Source organism: Lepus europaeus, chromosome 14 (assembly GCF_033115175.1).
Source record: "Lepus europaeus isolate LE1 chromosome 14, mLepTim1.pri, whole genome shotgun sequence".
NCBI lineage: Eukaryota > Metazoa > Chordata > Mammalia > Lagomorpha > Leporidae > Lepus > Lepus europaeus.
The window spans coordinates 67695157-67710890 of record NC_084840.1 but is presented as its reverse complement, the minus strand read 5'-3'; the positions used below and the strand labels follow the sequence as shown (position 1 = coordinate 67710890).

At 41.9% G+C, this 15734-nt stretch overlaps 1 protein-coding gene across 7 annotated transcripts in view; it reads right to left on the bottom strand.

The window, feature by feature from the left end:
- Positions 1-15734, bottom strand: part of BEND7 (BEN domain containing 7) — a 99807-nt gene that overhangs the window by 38368 nt on the left and 45705 nt on the right. For all 7 annotated transcript variants that reach the window (XM_062210869.1, XM_062210871.1, XM_062210870.1 and 4 more), the window contains exons 5-6: positions 13968-14236; positions 838-1063 (exon numbers count right to left, since the gene is read on the bottom strand). In XM_062210869.1, coding sequence (XP_062066853.1) covers positions 838-1063; positions 13968-14236 — 495 coding nt within the window. The remainder of the gene's footprint in view (positions 1-837; positions 1064-13967; positions 14237-15734) is intronic.

Here is a 15734-nt window from a genome sequence, read left to right as displayed (position 1 = left end):
AGTTGTGTTTAGATTTGAGACTTCTTTTATGTTCCTTTTGATGGTAACATTTAAATACTTCTATTTCCTAAAGTTATGTCTATCAGATGCCTGAATGAGGACATTTTTAAAGTTAAGAACTAGGTCTATCATGTGGAACTAGAGAGAAATGACAACACATTCAGACATGCACCTGTATGGTGACCCTAATGCAGAGGGATACAGACACATGTTCCAAGGAGCTTAGGGGGAGGGACCCATGGTGGTCTCTCCCTACAGCTCCCGTGACTCCACATCACAGGACAAAAGGAACAGAGCAGGCTAGGGGTATGTAGGGAGGCATGGGGTTTGACTTTACAGTGGGCTCATCTGGATTTAAAATGCCTATTGAAGCAATGACCTGGCAAAGCGACTTCTGAACTTTGGAGAGATCTGTCTTCCTTTTTAATTTTTTAAAGCATCATACCTTTATTCTTAATTACAACTAAAAATCTAAGTTTAAATTCTATTTAGATGAAGCTCTTAGAAGTTACTAGAAGCAAAATACCATTATTTTAAAGATTGAATAAGAAAAACTTTTGGTTCTGCAGCGGACCAAACTGGCTCTTAAATCATTCTTTTAACAAGTTACCATCACCTTGAAATAGCAAATTTGAGATTTGGGGCAAGGAGTCACAAAGCTCAATGCACGTGAGCCATGTGAGTGACAAAGCTCACACACAAAGCCATGCCAATGCTAAGCTGCCAGTGGCAGATTAAGTTAGTCTCTAGTCAGTTCATTACAATTTCAGCTGCATCTTTATGGAATGAAGGCAAAGCTCAACAAAGAATCCATAAAATGAAATGATGCAGACCAACCTTTTATTGCACCCACAATATTTTGGTCTAGTCCTTTCCGGTTGTCATTGAGTCCTCTTTTCCTCTTCCCATTGGGTAAGGAGTTAGCCAAAGTCTTGTCATCAAAAAATGCACACACCAGTTTTCTAAACAGAAGGCTTCCTGAGCGAGTGTAGTTTGACAATATAGAGTCCAGCTGAGATTTAGGCATAAACACATCAAAGCCTTCAGCAAGTTGCACTTCTGGCTACCAAAAGAACATAAATATTTCATTAAAAGCAAGATTTGAAGCATTTGACTCTGGGCATCTGTGCAACAAAAAACATCATTAGCTGCTGAAATGTCCATATCCTGCAAATGTTACAGTCTTGGCTTTGTGTGCCAGTATTTGCAATTAATAAAAACAATGAGTAGTTAAAATGCACAAAACAAGATACTCTAATTCCAATATTTGGTCTTGTTGAAAGCAATAGAAGTGTACACAGAAAACACATTCCTATTCTTAGAAACAGTTAAGAGAAGGTTGGATAATCACTAAATCATATAAATCTGGAGCTAACGAGGACTGGAGACCCTGAAACACCTTCATTTTGTAAACAAAGGAACGAAAGCCTAAAGATACAACAGAAGTGGCTGCGAAATAATGCAGACGTGCTCAGAGCATGGCAGTTCACAGATCACTTTCTCATACATTAAGCAATTTAACTTCTTTCACCTAAAGACACAAACACAGGCCTACCCTTCACAGATGCCCTACTCTTTGCTACTCTGCCAGAGGTTTTTAGCTATGGAACTATTTTTTTCCTCAATGAAAACTTCGACAAACTGATACTCAAAATAAACAAGGATGATGAGCATGTTCCTCGGGCTGTTTAAATCCACCCTGCCTTCTGGGAGGACAATCTGAACCTGTGTCCCAGAGCACCTTTGGGAAACCCATGTGCTGGCCCACAGTGCTTCCCTCTCAGGGATTTTCTGATGTGGATGTGGGAGCAGAAGACCTACCTGGTGCCTCCCAACTTGGACTCTTACTATACAATGGTCCAGGCTCAGATGCTAACCAAGCACTCTCCATCAGCATGCCAAAGGTGAGTTTATAACTCATCTTTTCATCTTGCATCCTAGCTCACCTTGCTTCCTCTCCGATGCCATTCCTAACTCCTTCCTACCCATGGAGGTAAGCTAGTCACTGATACCACTGCTCATCTGACACATGGATATGGTGGTGTCTACTGTACTGCATTGTAATTATTTATTAGATAGCAGCCTGGAACTCAGACTTTGTCTTCTAGGGTCTGGCACACAGTAGCTACTCAATAAATTCTTATTAAATAGTTACAAGTTCATAAGTCACAGTCTAAACTATTAAGTCATTTATAGTTGGTGACTACAACTTTAAAATAAGGACTGTAATATGAAGAAATACAATTGGTAAACTTTTATCAGAAAAGAAGTTAGGAGAACATCTCACTTATGTAAGCTGTGCAAACTACCAAAGTTCTTTCTTATATCTCTCATTTGTCACTTTGCAAACCTGACCCTACATTAGATTTTCTAAATCACATTAGAAATGTGAGGATTCAGGATTAGTTTCTCTACTGGAGAGAAGGAATTACTATTTTTGTTTGTCTACTATTTTTATATAAAACTTTAATATATATAAATTTCGAAAGCACAACTTTTGGATTATAGTGGTTCTTCCCCCCATACCCACCCTCCCACCCACAAACCATTTGTTTACTACTTTTCAAAATACCTACCACACTAAGGTCAAAGTAAAGAGTACTCAGAGCATGATCTAAATTATTAGGATGATGGTTAGGTGTTTGGGCTCTGTACCTCCAAAATGGACTTTGTTTGAATGACTAGGCCAGGCTAAAGCCAGGAGCTGACAGGTAACCCAATCCAGTCTCCCACATGGGTAGCAGGGACCCAGCCACCTGAGACACCACTGCTGCCCCTCAGGGTGTGTACCAGCAGGAAGCCTGAATTGGGAGCAGAGCCAGGACTCAAAACCTGATATGGGACATGGGCTTCCCAATTGCTCCACCAAATGCCCATCCCCCAAATGGAATTTTTGGCTGAATTATCAAGAAAGTCCTATCATTTCTCTGCTTTACTTTGCCATTTAATGTTTGGCTTCTGAATGCTTTGTAAATATCACTATAAGCTGTTAGATTTTTCCTCTGACTTTTGCCTCTTGTACTTGCTGGTCATGTCTGTAGAAGAGGGCGATGGAAGATGGAGTCTGAATACCTCATTCCTACAACAAGGCTGGTACATACCAGGCATTCAATAAATATTTGTTCAGTGATACAACGTAGAAATATCAGGAGAGCATTTTACCATTATAATCTGTGATGAAGTTTTATCAATAAACAGATTTCATTTTGTGCATCCTATGGCTGCATTTACAACTTTTATTCTAAACGAACTGACCTCAGATTTTTGCTAAGTGCTCCTATATCGTTTGAAACCCATTTTTTAAAAGTCCCAATGCACTTTGTAGAAGCAGCTACTCACAGGTAAGTGAGGGTCAAGGGTGACAGAGAGGCTCTCAACTTGCAAGAGAACAAGCACAGGGAAGCACCCTGATGCGTCCCATTCATACAACTTTTAGCTTGAGTCTGATACCTCTGAACCGGTACTGAAAACTCCGTCACTTGACCTCTGAGACTCCTAGAACTTTCCCTTTCTCTCATCTATGAGACTTGACTCCTCACTTGAGAAACAATGACCCAAATGCGTCACCTGGCAGGACTGGCTACTTTCTTCTTCATCAACTCAGAGTATTTTCTATGAACTACATTAATGCACTTTTCACACTGCATCTAAATTTAGGTTTGTGTTTCTCCTTGGAATGCGCACTCTTTCATATCTGGAGTGGCAAGTATCCAGTTGGTGTCCAACAGATATTTTTCAGAATAAACAAAATAGTATGTAAGAATTCACTCAGAAGGACTAGCGCTGATTCAGCGATCCCTAAATACTGAAAGCGGGTTTGCATGTCCATCGTGTTGTGGCTCCGTACACCAATGTTTGCTTCTGACAACAGTTCATGTGCCAACTCCAGGAGGAGTTATCAGAGAACACGGACCCCTCTGCGGGGAGGAGTTTACAGGCTGGCTCCACAGATGACTTAGTACATAAATATGCATCGAAGTGGGAAATCATGGACACTCTAAGAGAGGCACAGAGCATGTGTAGCTTGTGATGGTATTGGGATTCGGCTGCTGGGGCACAGGGGAAGCAGACCCAAGGGGTTCAGAAGAGGAGGGTACAGAACTTAAATTTTTAAAGATTAATTTATTTGAGAGGCAAAGAAACAGAGTTCCCATCCACTAACTAGTATCCACTCCTCAAATACCTACAATGGCTAGGACTGGGTCAGGCTGAAGCCAAGAACCAGAACTCAATCAAGGCCTCCCTTGTGCATGGCAAGAACCCAACTACTTGAGTCATCATCCGCTGCCTCCTAAGGTCTGCATTAGCAGCAAGCTTGAATCAGGGGCCAGATCCAGGTATCAAATCCTGGTTTTCAAGGATGCCACACTGGCATCCTAAACGCTAAGTTAAACTTCTGCCCCAGGAGAGCATTTTAACAGGGCCTTGCAGCTAAGAATTAGGAGACTATGGTACAGCTGCTGTTCCTAACAGCTGCTGGAACCCCTAAAACAGTGTCTGGAGGTTCCGGTGTGCGCTAAGAGACCTCCTCTGGCATCAGAGTACTCTGATCCCTGCGGCACCATCCAATGCCGATGCTGCCTCTGTTCTATATGGCCAAACACTGTTGTTTTGACCTGTTCTTCCCAGACCCAGGAACTCGCACTCACGCGGGTGTAAGCATCATACACAGATGGAAGCAGTCTGATCATCACCCTGTGATGGTATTGTGATTCAGCGGGGCGGCAAGGGCAAAGGTGGCCGAGTGCTGCCTGTTCCTGCTCTCCAGACCCCTCTCCCGTTCACGTTTCTTAGCTAGTAGGGACTGAAGGCTAGAGCAGCCTATCAGGTGCCAGGAAGCAGCAATTCCTTAAAAAACAAGAGGGCAGAGCTTTATTTTCTGAAACAGAGAAAAGATGATGTTAATCAACCTCAACTTTTCAACAGGAAACCTCTTCATTTCCTACATTTTATCAACATAATCATAGTGGATTACTGCCATGTGACAACTTTGCACATACACTTGATACAGGTTAAAACCCTTCCTTTAATTATTCTCTTTTAGGTTTCGATCCTGAGCCTGTCTGAGACTTGATTAGCCAGCCAGACTATCCCTTCTAATCCTCATCTCGCAATCTCTTTTTGTTTACTGCTCCTAGTTTAAATGGGCTCTCTCTACTTAGTAATGAGAGCTAGGATGGAAGACAACACCATTCCAGATGAGTATCATATTAAAAAGCTAGAATTCCCTTCATAGATTCACTATTTGATACTCAAGCCAAGATAGATGACTAAAACACTAATCTATAGATTTTATTGATTAGTGAAGTAATACCATCTTTAAAGGATGACATCCAAAGTACGGGGCACAATTTACAGCACTTAAAAGTCATCATTTTATGCCTTAGAAGTCTGAATCCCACCATAAATTTGGATTTTCATGTATGTCTTGCCATTTTAGTACCCCAGCCACTCAGCACAACAAGGTATCAAATGCTTAATTCCCCTTATCCAGCGGCTTCACATCTCATCCTGGTGAATTTCTGCAGGCAAAAACTGCATAAAATCATGATTCTGGATCCAAGCTTGTGGACATTTGACTATTTTGTTTCTATGCATTTCAAGTGTGGTCTCCCTTTGCTTAGAAGTAGTTAGGATTAGGATCTAGTCTGGGTAGGGGGATTCCCTAATCAGACGAATGAAAAGATTGCCACTCACTGCAAGTCTGTGAGGGTATCTTGTAATTCCCTTATATAGTGTAAGGAAACAAAAATAATTTTAAGGAGATCACACAAATTAAACACGGAGAAACTATGTCTGATGTGGTCTACTTTATATAAGGTACTATTATAAATAACAAATTATAGTAAGACTTAACAAAAACCCACACAGGTTATTAGCTAAAAGAATAGTACAGCAGCATATGACTGTTCACGTTGGGCATTTGTCCCAGGTTTTCAGCTGCAAATTAGTAAGTTATACATAATAGTTTGCAAATTCTGTGTGCTTACAATACTCACATTTAGAGGCACCTGCCCCAGGCTGTCCGCATGACATCACAGGGTGATGGGGAGCAGAGGGGCGAGGCTGCCTGCCTATTCAAGTCTCAGATGGCACTCGGACCGAAATCTTAAAACTGTGGAGGAAGAGGCCAGATCCTACTGAATAAGATTAACTGATTTGGACTGAACGACCTGACAGGATTTCTAAGAATATTTAAAGAATGCGAATTTAGCCTTTCTGTTCATAACATTCCTGTGTACTATGATCCTCCTTTATTCTCACCTCATATTTGTTTAGTAGTATAGTAATTTCTAGGAAAATGAGCTCCAGCTTATGAAAAAAAGTTCAAAATCCACAAAACACCCACAACTGCTTATAAATGTGAGCTTCTGTTTGAGAAAGACTAAAATTGTTTCTTGTAACTCAAGTTTGCTCAGGGAAGATTTATCAAGAATTACTATCACCGTTTATGAAATGCTATGCCGGGAACACGGCCAATGAGCAGGTGACCACGAGCACATGCAACAGGCAGCCTGCTCTAGTCGGTCCAGCTGGCTTAACTCTTGTAGTATATGTAATTTTTTCATAATACATATTTTCCATGTACTTTCTGGAGACTCCTCATATACATGGGTTTCAAAAATGTTTGCACCAACACAAACTTATCTTTTAATTTCACTGCCACAAACTTGCAGAGCATCCTTGTATATGTAACCTATAGAACAGCATATATTTAATGTTGAACACGATAAGAATTATAAGAAGTCATGAAGGTGCCAATTTTTTGCAATTTTTTAATTTGACAAAATTTTAGCAGAGCTAAGAATTTAATTTTAGAAAAGACACTACAACTTGGTCCCTTGAAAGTTTCTTCATGCACTTGCATAATGAAACATTACAAAGTCTTTTAGAGATGTTTAGTTTTTTCCTTTCTCCACCACTAAATTAATGACTCTGAAGTCTAGGGCTTGATTTATGCTGAAGATATTTGAGCCAAATGACCATGCCTAAGATTTCAGCCTGTTATATCTCCTTTCTTCTCTCCTAACTGCGCTGAAATTGCCCCTCTCCGATGTCCACGCTGACAGCCTGTCCTTCTTTACCTTCCAGGCATGAAGGTTCTGCTCTTCTGGGCCCCTGGTGACCTTCAGACTGCCTGTCACAGCCCTTCTGTCCTGTAATACTCTAATTACTGCTTGTAAATTTTTCTCCATGTGTCCCTTGAAGGACAAGGACTATTTCATTCATTTCAGTCTATCTTGGAAAACAATGCCATAATTAACATTCACTTGCTACTTTACTATATTCCAGATTCTAGGCTAGCACATGTTATGTGGATTTTTTAATTTAATTCAACCTGTATGAAGTAGGTACCATTATCACCCTTAGCTAGCAAAAGCAAAAACTAAAGCTGACAGGATAAGTAACTTATGATTATCCAGCTAATCTGCAATGGGTAAGGATTTGAACACAATCAACCTGTACTAGAATTTAAACTCTCACTTATATACTGTCTCTATTTTGATATGTCAATGGATAAATGAAAAATTGCTTCCTTGATTTACTAATTCCTCAGAGGTCACCTTATGTGTTAGGGCTAAGATGGTGCAAGATAACGTTCTGAATTCAGAAGCTATTTTTGTTGAAAACATTGATGCATTTTAAATTATTTAAGAAGAATGAGATAACATAAACATTAATAAGATTAGCGCAGATGGGCACTGTGGCCCACATCCTGTATCAGACTGTCTGAGATAGAGTCCTGCCTCTGCTTCTTATCCAGCTTCCTGCCAATACCCAACCTGGGAGGGAGCATACGATCATACAAGTGAGGGCCCCTGCCACCCATGTGGGAGACCTATATGCTGTTCCTTGCTCCTGACTATGGCCTGGCCCAGCCCCAGCCGTTGTGGACATGTAGAGAGTGAACCAGCAGATAGAAGATCTTTCTCTCTTTGTCGCTCTGCTTTTCAAATAAATAAATGAATAAAATAAAATTAGCTTGTTTATGAATAGCCACAGACTTACCTGCTTGATAAGCTTTATATTTGTTTAATCTAGGATTACTGGAGAATATTCATAGTAATTACAACAAACAGAAGAATGTTTTCTATTTTTTTTAAGATTTATTTATTTATTTGAAAGGCAGAGCTACACAGAGAGAGGAGAGGCAGAGAGAGAGAGAGAGAGAGAGAGAGAGAGGTCTTCCATGCGCTGGTTCACTCCCCAGTTGGCTGCATCGGCTAGAGCTGCACCGATCCGAAGCCAGGAGCCAGGAGCTTCCTCTGGGTCTCCCACATGGGTGTGGGGGCCCAAGGACTGGGGCCATCCTCTGCTGCTTTCCTAGGCCATAGCAGAGAGTTGGATCGGAAGTGGAGCAGCCAGGACTCGAACCAGTGCCTACGTGGGATGCCAGCACTGCAGGTGGTGGCTTTATCAACTACGCTGCAGTGCTGGCCCCCAGAATGTTTTCTATTCTTAAAAGTTACTATAAAATTACTTTTAAAAACTGGTCTAAATGCTTCACCAAAACCAAAAAACCAGCCAAACTTAGGCCATATATATCCGCCCTGAAAAAGTCAAGTCAATATATCTACCTCGAAAAGACAGTGAGTTTACAAAATTAACAACTGTCAAATCTCAGCACTAACATAATAGAGTGCTGGGTTATGAACTCATGAAGAAAGACCTCAACACTGACTTTAAACCTAAAGTTTGCTTTTGCTTCTCTGTGTAATCTTGGCTTGAACTGAATTTTATTTAAGGTGCTAATTTTAAAAGTGTCAAATAATCCTTCCCCCAAAGAATCACTTCTGGCCACTCCTTTTAAAAAACATTTATTATTTAGCTGTATTTGTTCATTCATACATACAGGTAAAGTTTACTTAAAAATATTTACATTTGCTCTATAAAGGCACTTAAGTGGAACTGCTAAGGTTAAAAAGTATTTGAGGCCAGCGCCGCGGCTCACTAGGCTAATCCTCCGCCTTGCGGCGCCGGCACACAGGGTTCTAGTCTCGGTTGGGGCACCGGATTCTGTCCCGGTTGCCCCTCTTCCAGGCCAGCTCTCTGCTATGGCCAGGGAGTGCAGTGGAGGATGGCCCAAGTGCTTGGGCCCTGCAGCCCATGGGAGACCAGGAGAAGCACCTGGCTCCTGCCATCGGATCAGCGCAGTGCGCTGGCCGCAGCGCGCCAACCGCGGCGGCCATTGGAGGGTGAACCAACGGCTAAAGGAAGACCTCTTTCTCTCTGTCTCTCTCTCTCACTGTCCACTCTGCCTGTAAAAAAAAAAAAAAAAAAAAAAAAAAAAGTATTTGAGTGCTTAAAATGTGCCAGGCAACATTCCAATGTTCCATAGATGCCTTCATTTACTTCTGAAGGGCCACCTCTTAGGGAGGAGCTATCGTTATTATCCCTATTCTTTTCTTCTTTTTTAAATCCCTATTCTAGGGCTGGTGCTGTGGCTCACTTGGTTAATCCTCCGCCAGCGGCTCTGGCATCCCATATGGGCGCCGAGTTCTGGTCCCGGTTGCTTCTCTTCCAGTCCAGCTCTCTGCTGTGGCCCGGGAAGGCAGTGGAGGATGACTCGGGTGCTTGGGCTCCTGCACCTGCATGGGAGACCAGGAAAAGGCATCTGGCTCCTGGCTTCGGATCAGCGCAGCATGCCAGCTGTGGTGACCATTTAGTGGGGTTAACCAACAGAAGGAAGACCTTTCTGTCTGTCTCTCTCTCTCTCTCACTAACTCTGCCTGTCTAATAAAAACAAAAAAGCCTACTAAAGTCACATCATGTGCATATTAATGAACCACTGATGTGCTAAAAAAAAAAAAATCCCTATTCTACAGAAAGAGAGCAGTGAGGAGAGGGTAGGCTCACTTGTTTAGGGGCACACAGCTGAGATTCAACCCCACCAGCCTGGCCTCAGAGCCTGCTCCCTTAACCAACTGTTAACTTGTCGCCAAGAAACTTCCAAGCAAACAGAATAAATAACCGTAGTCTTGCCTACAGGTTGTCTTTCACATAAAATCATCTTACAAACAATTACTGAGTGTTCGTCATATGTAAGAGTTGTGCTAGGACGGGTCTCCAGAAGTCTCACACAGCCGACAAGGCCAGATGAGAGTCCTGGTTTGGAGAACGAGCTGCCCATTTGCTGCCTGTGTGAACTTGTGCAGACGCCCTACAAAGTAAGGACTGTTAGATATCTCAAGGAGTAAGGATTAAATGGGATCACTTAGTCAGAATTCAGTGATCGGCCTCTAATGATCCCATACAGGTTATTAGGTTTGTTTCTGGCCATTAATATACACATTTGCATTTGTGTGATGCTACAAATCACAGTCTAAACATTGTGAATTTTTATAATTAACTTAATTATTATAATTAAATTACAGATTAATTTCACCTGTCGGTTTTAAAAATTTTTAAATTGATTTTTGTTTTAATTTGAAAAGCACAGAGACACGAGAGAGATGCCTGTCATAGCTAGGACTGAGCTAGACCAAAGCCAGGGGCCCAGAACTCCATCTGAGACTCTCATGTGAGTGGCAGGGACCCAAGACCTTGTCACCAGCTGTCTCCTAGGGTACTAGAACTGGAAGCAGAGCCCAAGTACTCTGATATGGGATGCAGGCACCCCAAGAGGAGTCTTAACTGCTGGGCCAAATGCTTGCCCCAAGTTGTGAATGTTTTATATTTCAGAAAAGAATGAAGCATGGGCTTTGTGTGTCCGTTTTGCACGGCGCCCAGCACTGATATTTCTCCTGTGCTCCCGTGGCTAAGGAACATTCTGAGGACATTAACCTCACTTTACCTCCCATACAGAACTGAGAGTGCTTCTGCTCTTGCTCTCCCTGTCCCTAGTACCAGCCAGGAACCAAGATAGCTGTCCAAGACAGAAATCTGGGTTTGTGGGAGTAAGACACCCGTGTTCCACATCAGCTAATAGGCTCTGGCTCCAGCTTCTGCCAATGTAGACCCAGCAAGGCAGCAGTGACTTGAGTAATTGGGTCTCTGCCACCCTGGGTTGTGTTTAGAGAGATCTGGGTTGTGCTTACGGTTCCTGGCTCCAGCCCCAGCCCAGTAGCAGCCATCATGGACATTTGGGGAATGAACTACTGTATGGGAGCTCTATCTGTCAGCCTCTCATTAAAAAGAAAGGGAGGGGGGCCAGGGCTGTGGTACAGTGGGTTAAAGCACCGGCACACCATATGGGCATGGGTTCAAGTCCCGGTTGCTCCACTTTTGATCCAGCTCCCGGCTAATGCACATGGGAAAGCAGTGGAAGATAGCCCAAGTCCTTGGGCCCCTGCACCCAAATGGGAAGCCTGGAAGAAGCTCCTGGCTCCTGGCTTTGGACTGGCGCAGATCCGGCTGTTGCGTCCATCTAGGGAGTGAACCAGCAGATGGAAGACCTCTCTGTCTCTACCTCTCTCTGTAACTCTGTCTTTCAAATAAATAAAATAAATCTTTTAAAAAAGGGGGGAGGAGGATTGGAGGGAGAGAAAAAAGAGAGGGCGAGGAGAGAGGGGGAGAGAAAAGGAAGGAGGGAGGAAGGGAGACTGGATTTGCTTTTTATTCAGTCACCAAGTCACTCCTGACCAGCTCGCATCTCTCCTCCTCTCCAAGCTCGCTACTCTTATGTGGCCTCACCTTCCTTCAGTTCTCTTTGTCCCTACTATTTCCTCTGTCCATCCATTCGCCATCCATGATGCTGTTCCAGTTACATTCCAAAATCAGCGGTCATCAATCCTCTGCTTGAGACTTTCCATGGCTGCCTGGCGCCCCAAGGGGAAGGCTGATCACTTCTGCATAAATATGAGGGCATTCCTCTCTGGCCTAACTGACTTTCACCGAGGCTGACAAGACTGCTGGCCTGGCAATACTGGACCACTTGCCCAATCCTACTACTACCAGGACCCATCTTCAAACACCCAACTCCAAACCACCGATATTTTCTTCAACCTGTTTTAAAGAATAATTCCTATTAGATTATTATCTATTTTCTGTTCTCTCCTCTGAACTTGCACCAACTTTTAAAAGGCCTGTGGCTAAGAAATAATAAAAGACTGAGAGGGCCCCTGAATTTGGACACTGGAGCACTGAAGGTCCCTCCGCTGAAGGAGTCACTCCTGCCCACTCCCCAGCCCAGGGACAATTGCCCGTGAGACTTCCCGCAGACAGTACTTCCTCTTCCATGCTCTCTAGGTGCAGGTATGGTTTCTATCAAAGAGGACTCAGATGGTCCAACAGCAAGATAAAGACAATATTTGCATAGAGGGTTTTGCAATGTCTTAGAAGCATACTTTCTTTAATCAAAGACAAGCAGCACCTTACTGAGTCTACATAGACAATTCTGAATGTGCTTTATCAAACTTACTTACTCCTGTTAGCAAAAATAATCCTAAGTAAACATTTTAAAAAATATATAAACAAAATACTAATATTGATAAAGCTAACAAAAATTGTATTCTATTTCAAACACACATAGACATACACACACATATAAGATTTTTTTTCAGCTCTTTTTCGATTTATCTCTGAAGAATGGTTTGAGCTTAGAAATAAAAAAACGGAGAAAGATTGGTTACTAGCATCAGGGCACCCCATTTGGGAAATGATTAATGTATCTCAAATTACTGTCCTGAAAGAACAATGCCCATCAGAAAAGAAGGCTTAGAAAATTTAAGGGGGAAAAAAAAGCATCCTGAAAACTGCTCAGGACTGAAGGGATGTATTCTGTGTTGCAGAATACTTTGTCTTTTTCCAAACTCATGACCCATCTGAGGTTTGACCCGGAGCCTTAGCTGCAATAACATTATGACATGATCACGTGAGCTGCCTGGTCTAGGATAGAACAGTAATGATTTTCTTAAATTAACATTTTTGTCTTGAAAAACATCCAAACAGTTGTAACATGTGTTCATAGATTTAAAAAAAAAAAAAAAAAACACTTCTTTAATACCAATGTTTGGATAAAAGTTCAAACGATTTTCCAGTCTGAAAAGGTCACAAGATGATTACTTTTGTCACCACCCTTTACTAAGGTTCTCATGTGGATATATGCTAGCAAGCTATCTTCCTAAATTTGAAAGAGGACTTTTTTTTTAAATAGCAATTTGTTGCTTAATTTGAATCTAAAAGGTAGGGCCCAACTCTAATCCTATATAGGCTGTGGGAGTTCTCAGCAGGATTCTCATCCTATGCAATCTGATAATAATAGATCACTCATTCTTGTTTATTTTAAGAACTCTCCCAACAAGCTGGGGTTTGAAACATAAATGCACTTAGATAAAGATACTGTCAATGGAGTATGCAGTTGCAAATGTAGCATGTAATGAAAGAAATTCATTTATGGTCCTATGAAGACAAAATGGCAAGTCAGATGGTTATCTCAAATGTAATCCAACATCCTGGACTGCAACAACACCCTGACTATGATATTAAAATAGCAGAACCTTTGCAGAGCGTTAACCTATCATTACACGAAGGAAATGGCATGGCACTGCCACCTAATTAGCAGTGTAGCTTGCATCTATAAAATAGAATTAGTACTACTGCTCCTTTTTTATTATTAGTTTGTGTTTCCAGAAAGGTATGACCTTATCTGTATGGTTCTGTTCATTTATGTCCATCTACTAAGGATTTAATTATGTGCTTTTAGTTCTCCACATTGAGGAAATTGAAAACTGCCACTTAGAAATTAAAAATGTTAAAGAAATTAGTGAGCAGATGATTTATGCCCTCACCCTTCTTCTTCCAAAGATAAAGAATGGAAACATGCTTAAATAAATACAGCATAAAATATTCAGAAAAGACAATTCCAGACAAGGAAATTGCAAGTTTTCGTTTCCTCTCTTCCACATGTATTCTGCAAGTTTCTCTAGTTGTCTTGACAGAACTAGTCTAGGGGAGAATGTATTAATACTAAAATACCTGGCGGTTACATCACGTTCGAGTCAGCAGCCAGAAGGTTATCAACTTACATCTGAGGCAGGCGATTCGAGAACAATGCCGAATCCCAGGACCCGATTCTCCCCGGTGGAGGTGTGCTCAGTGGCTTGGAGCCCCGCCTGCTCAGACGCCACTGCTGTCATCGTCTTCTCAATTTCTAACACGCTGGGCTTCTGTTTCACAGTGAGAGGTTCAACAGTCTTGGGGGGCACTTTTTTCTTTTTAGTTCTCTTGCGGGAGACACCAGTTCGCTGGGAGCATATAAGGGAAATTGGGGGTTGTTGTCTGTTTTGTGTTCCAACTGTGAACAATAAACAAAAATACGGTACAGGCACTTGTGTCTAACTTAGGAAACTTATCCCTGGTCTGTCTATGCAGTGTACACACAAAACTGAAGCGAGGCTCCCTCAAGGATGAAGCACGCCAAAATAAATCTCACATTCCATCTAAAGGTTACCAAATGCAGGCTCTGGAGCACCTTAAAGTCCTAGAAGCAGCAGAACACCCAGGAGAAAAACCTGCTCCAAACACTGTGAATCATTACAACGTACTGCCACTACCTGGTTCAATGGAAGCAAAGAGTTATGAGCTATGAGAAAACGTTTGAGCATGACTTATAAATCATATGACATTTTAAGATAAAAGAGAGCTCTGGAACTCAAATTCAGGTACAGGTACCATGCTTTGCGCTAAGCACATTTCAGGAATACTCCATCTGTTTCATTTGGAGTTAAACTGATCGGTTGCTAACAATCTACAGGTGCCAATATTGACAAAGACGAAGCTGCGATGATCATCTGGTAAAAACTGATCTGAAGAGACAGTTCGAAATGATTTTACAATAGGGAGCAGTAAGCATGTGCAAAAACTTAGCCGCTTGATCTGACCCAGTAACTCTTTCTTCTCCCAACACTCTGCACACACCAGCTCTTTCGAGAGCTCCATGTTACACGACTTCAGATCAGGCTGCTTCTCCAGATCTCTGTTTTATGCAGCTGAAAAACAGGAATACTATAATCCTGTACAACTCCAGCAGATTAGAAAACTCTAGAAATAGTCTGATGTCCAAAGATGAAAGGCAAAGCCCAAGGACTAAGAACTCAAAGTGAATACACACTTGCACTTGGTAAACATGTAACACTCTAATTGGAAGTGCACTGGGAAAATGTGGCATTCTTACTTAAGTCTTCATATGTTTAACCAAATATCAACACAGGATATATCTGGTTTTTAACAAAAAACTATAACATATAAGCTAAATGAAAACTAAAGGTTTTTATTTATCTGAGATAGAGAGGTAGATGCAGAGAGCAACTTCCCATTTGCTGACTCATTCGCCAGTATCTACAATAGACAGAGCTGGAACTTCATCTGGTGTCTCACACGGGGAGCAGGGGTCCAGCCACTGGAGACATCACTGGCTGCCTCCTAGGGCAAGCATTAGCAGGAAGCTGGAATTGGAGCAGAGCTGGAACTCTAACTCAGGCACTCTGTACGGGATATGGGCGTCCCAGGCACTGTCCCAACCACGAGTCAAATGTGTACCCCCAGTCATTTCTTATCAGTCTGAAAGCATGATTATACTTTGATCCTGCTATTTTCATCACCAGACTGAATGGCAATTTGTAAGAATTAGAAACAAACTACTTGCACAGAGAAGTTTTATAACCATTGTTACAGTAGTCAAGCTCACTGATTCCTGACCTTGGTTGGCTGTATACTAGAATCCTCTGGAGTTTAAAAAAAAAATCTTCGTTGCATCAGCTCTGCCCTAGACTAAGTGAATCAAAAATTCCAGG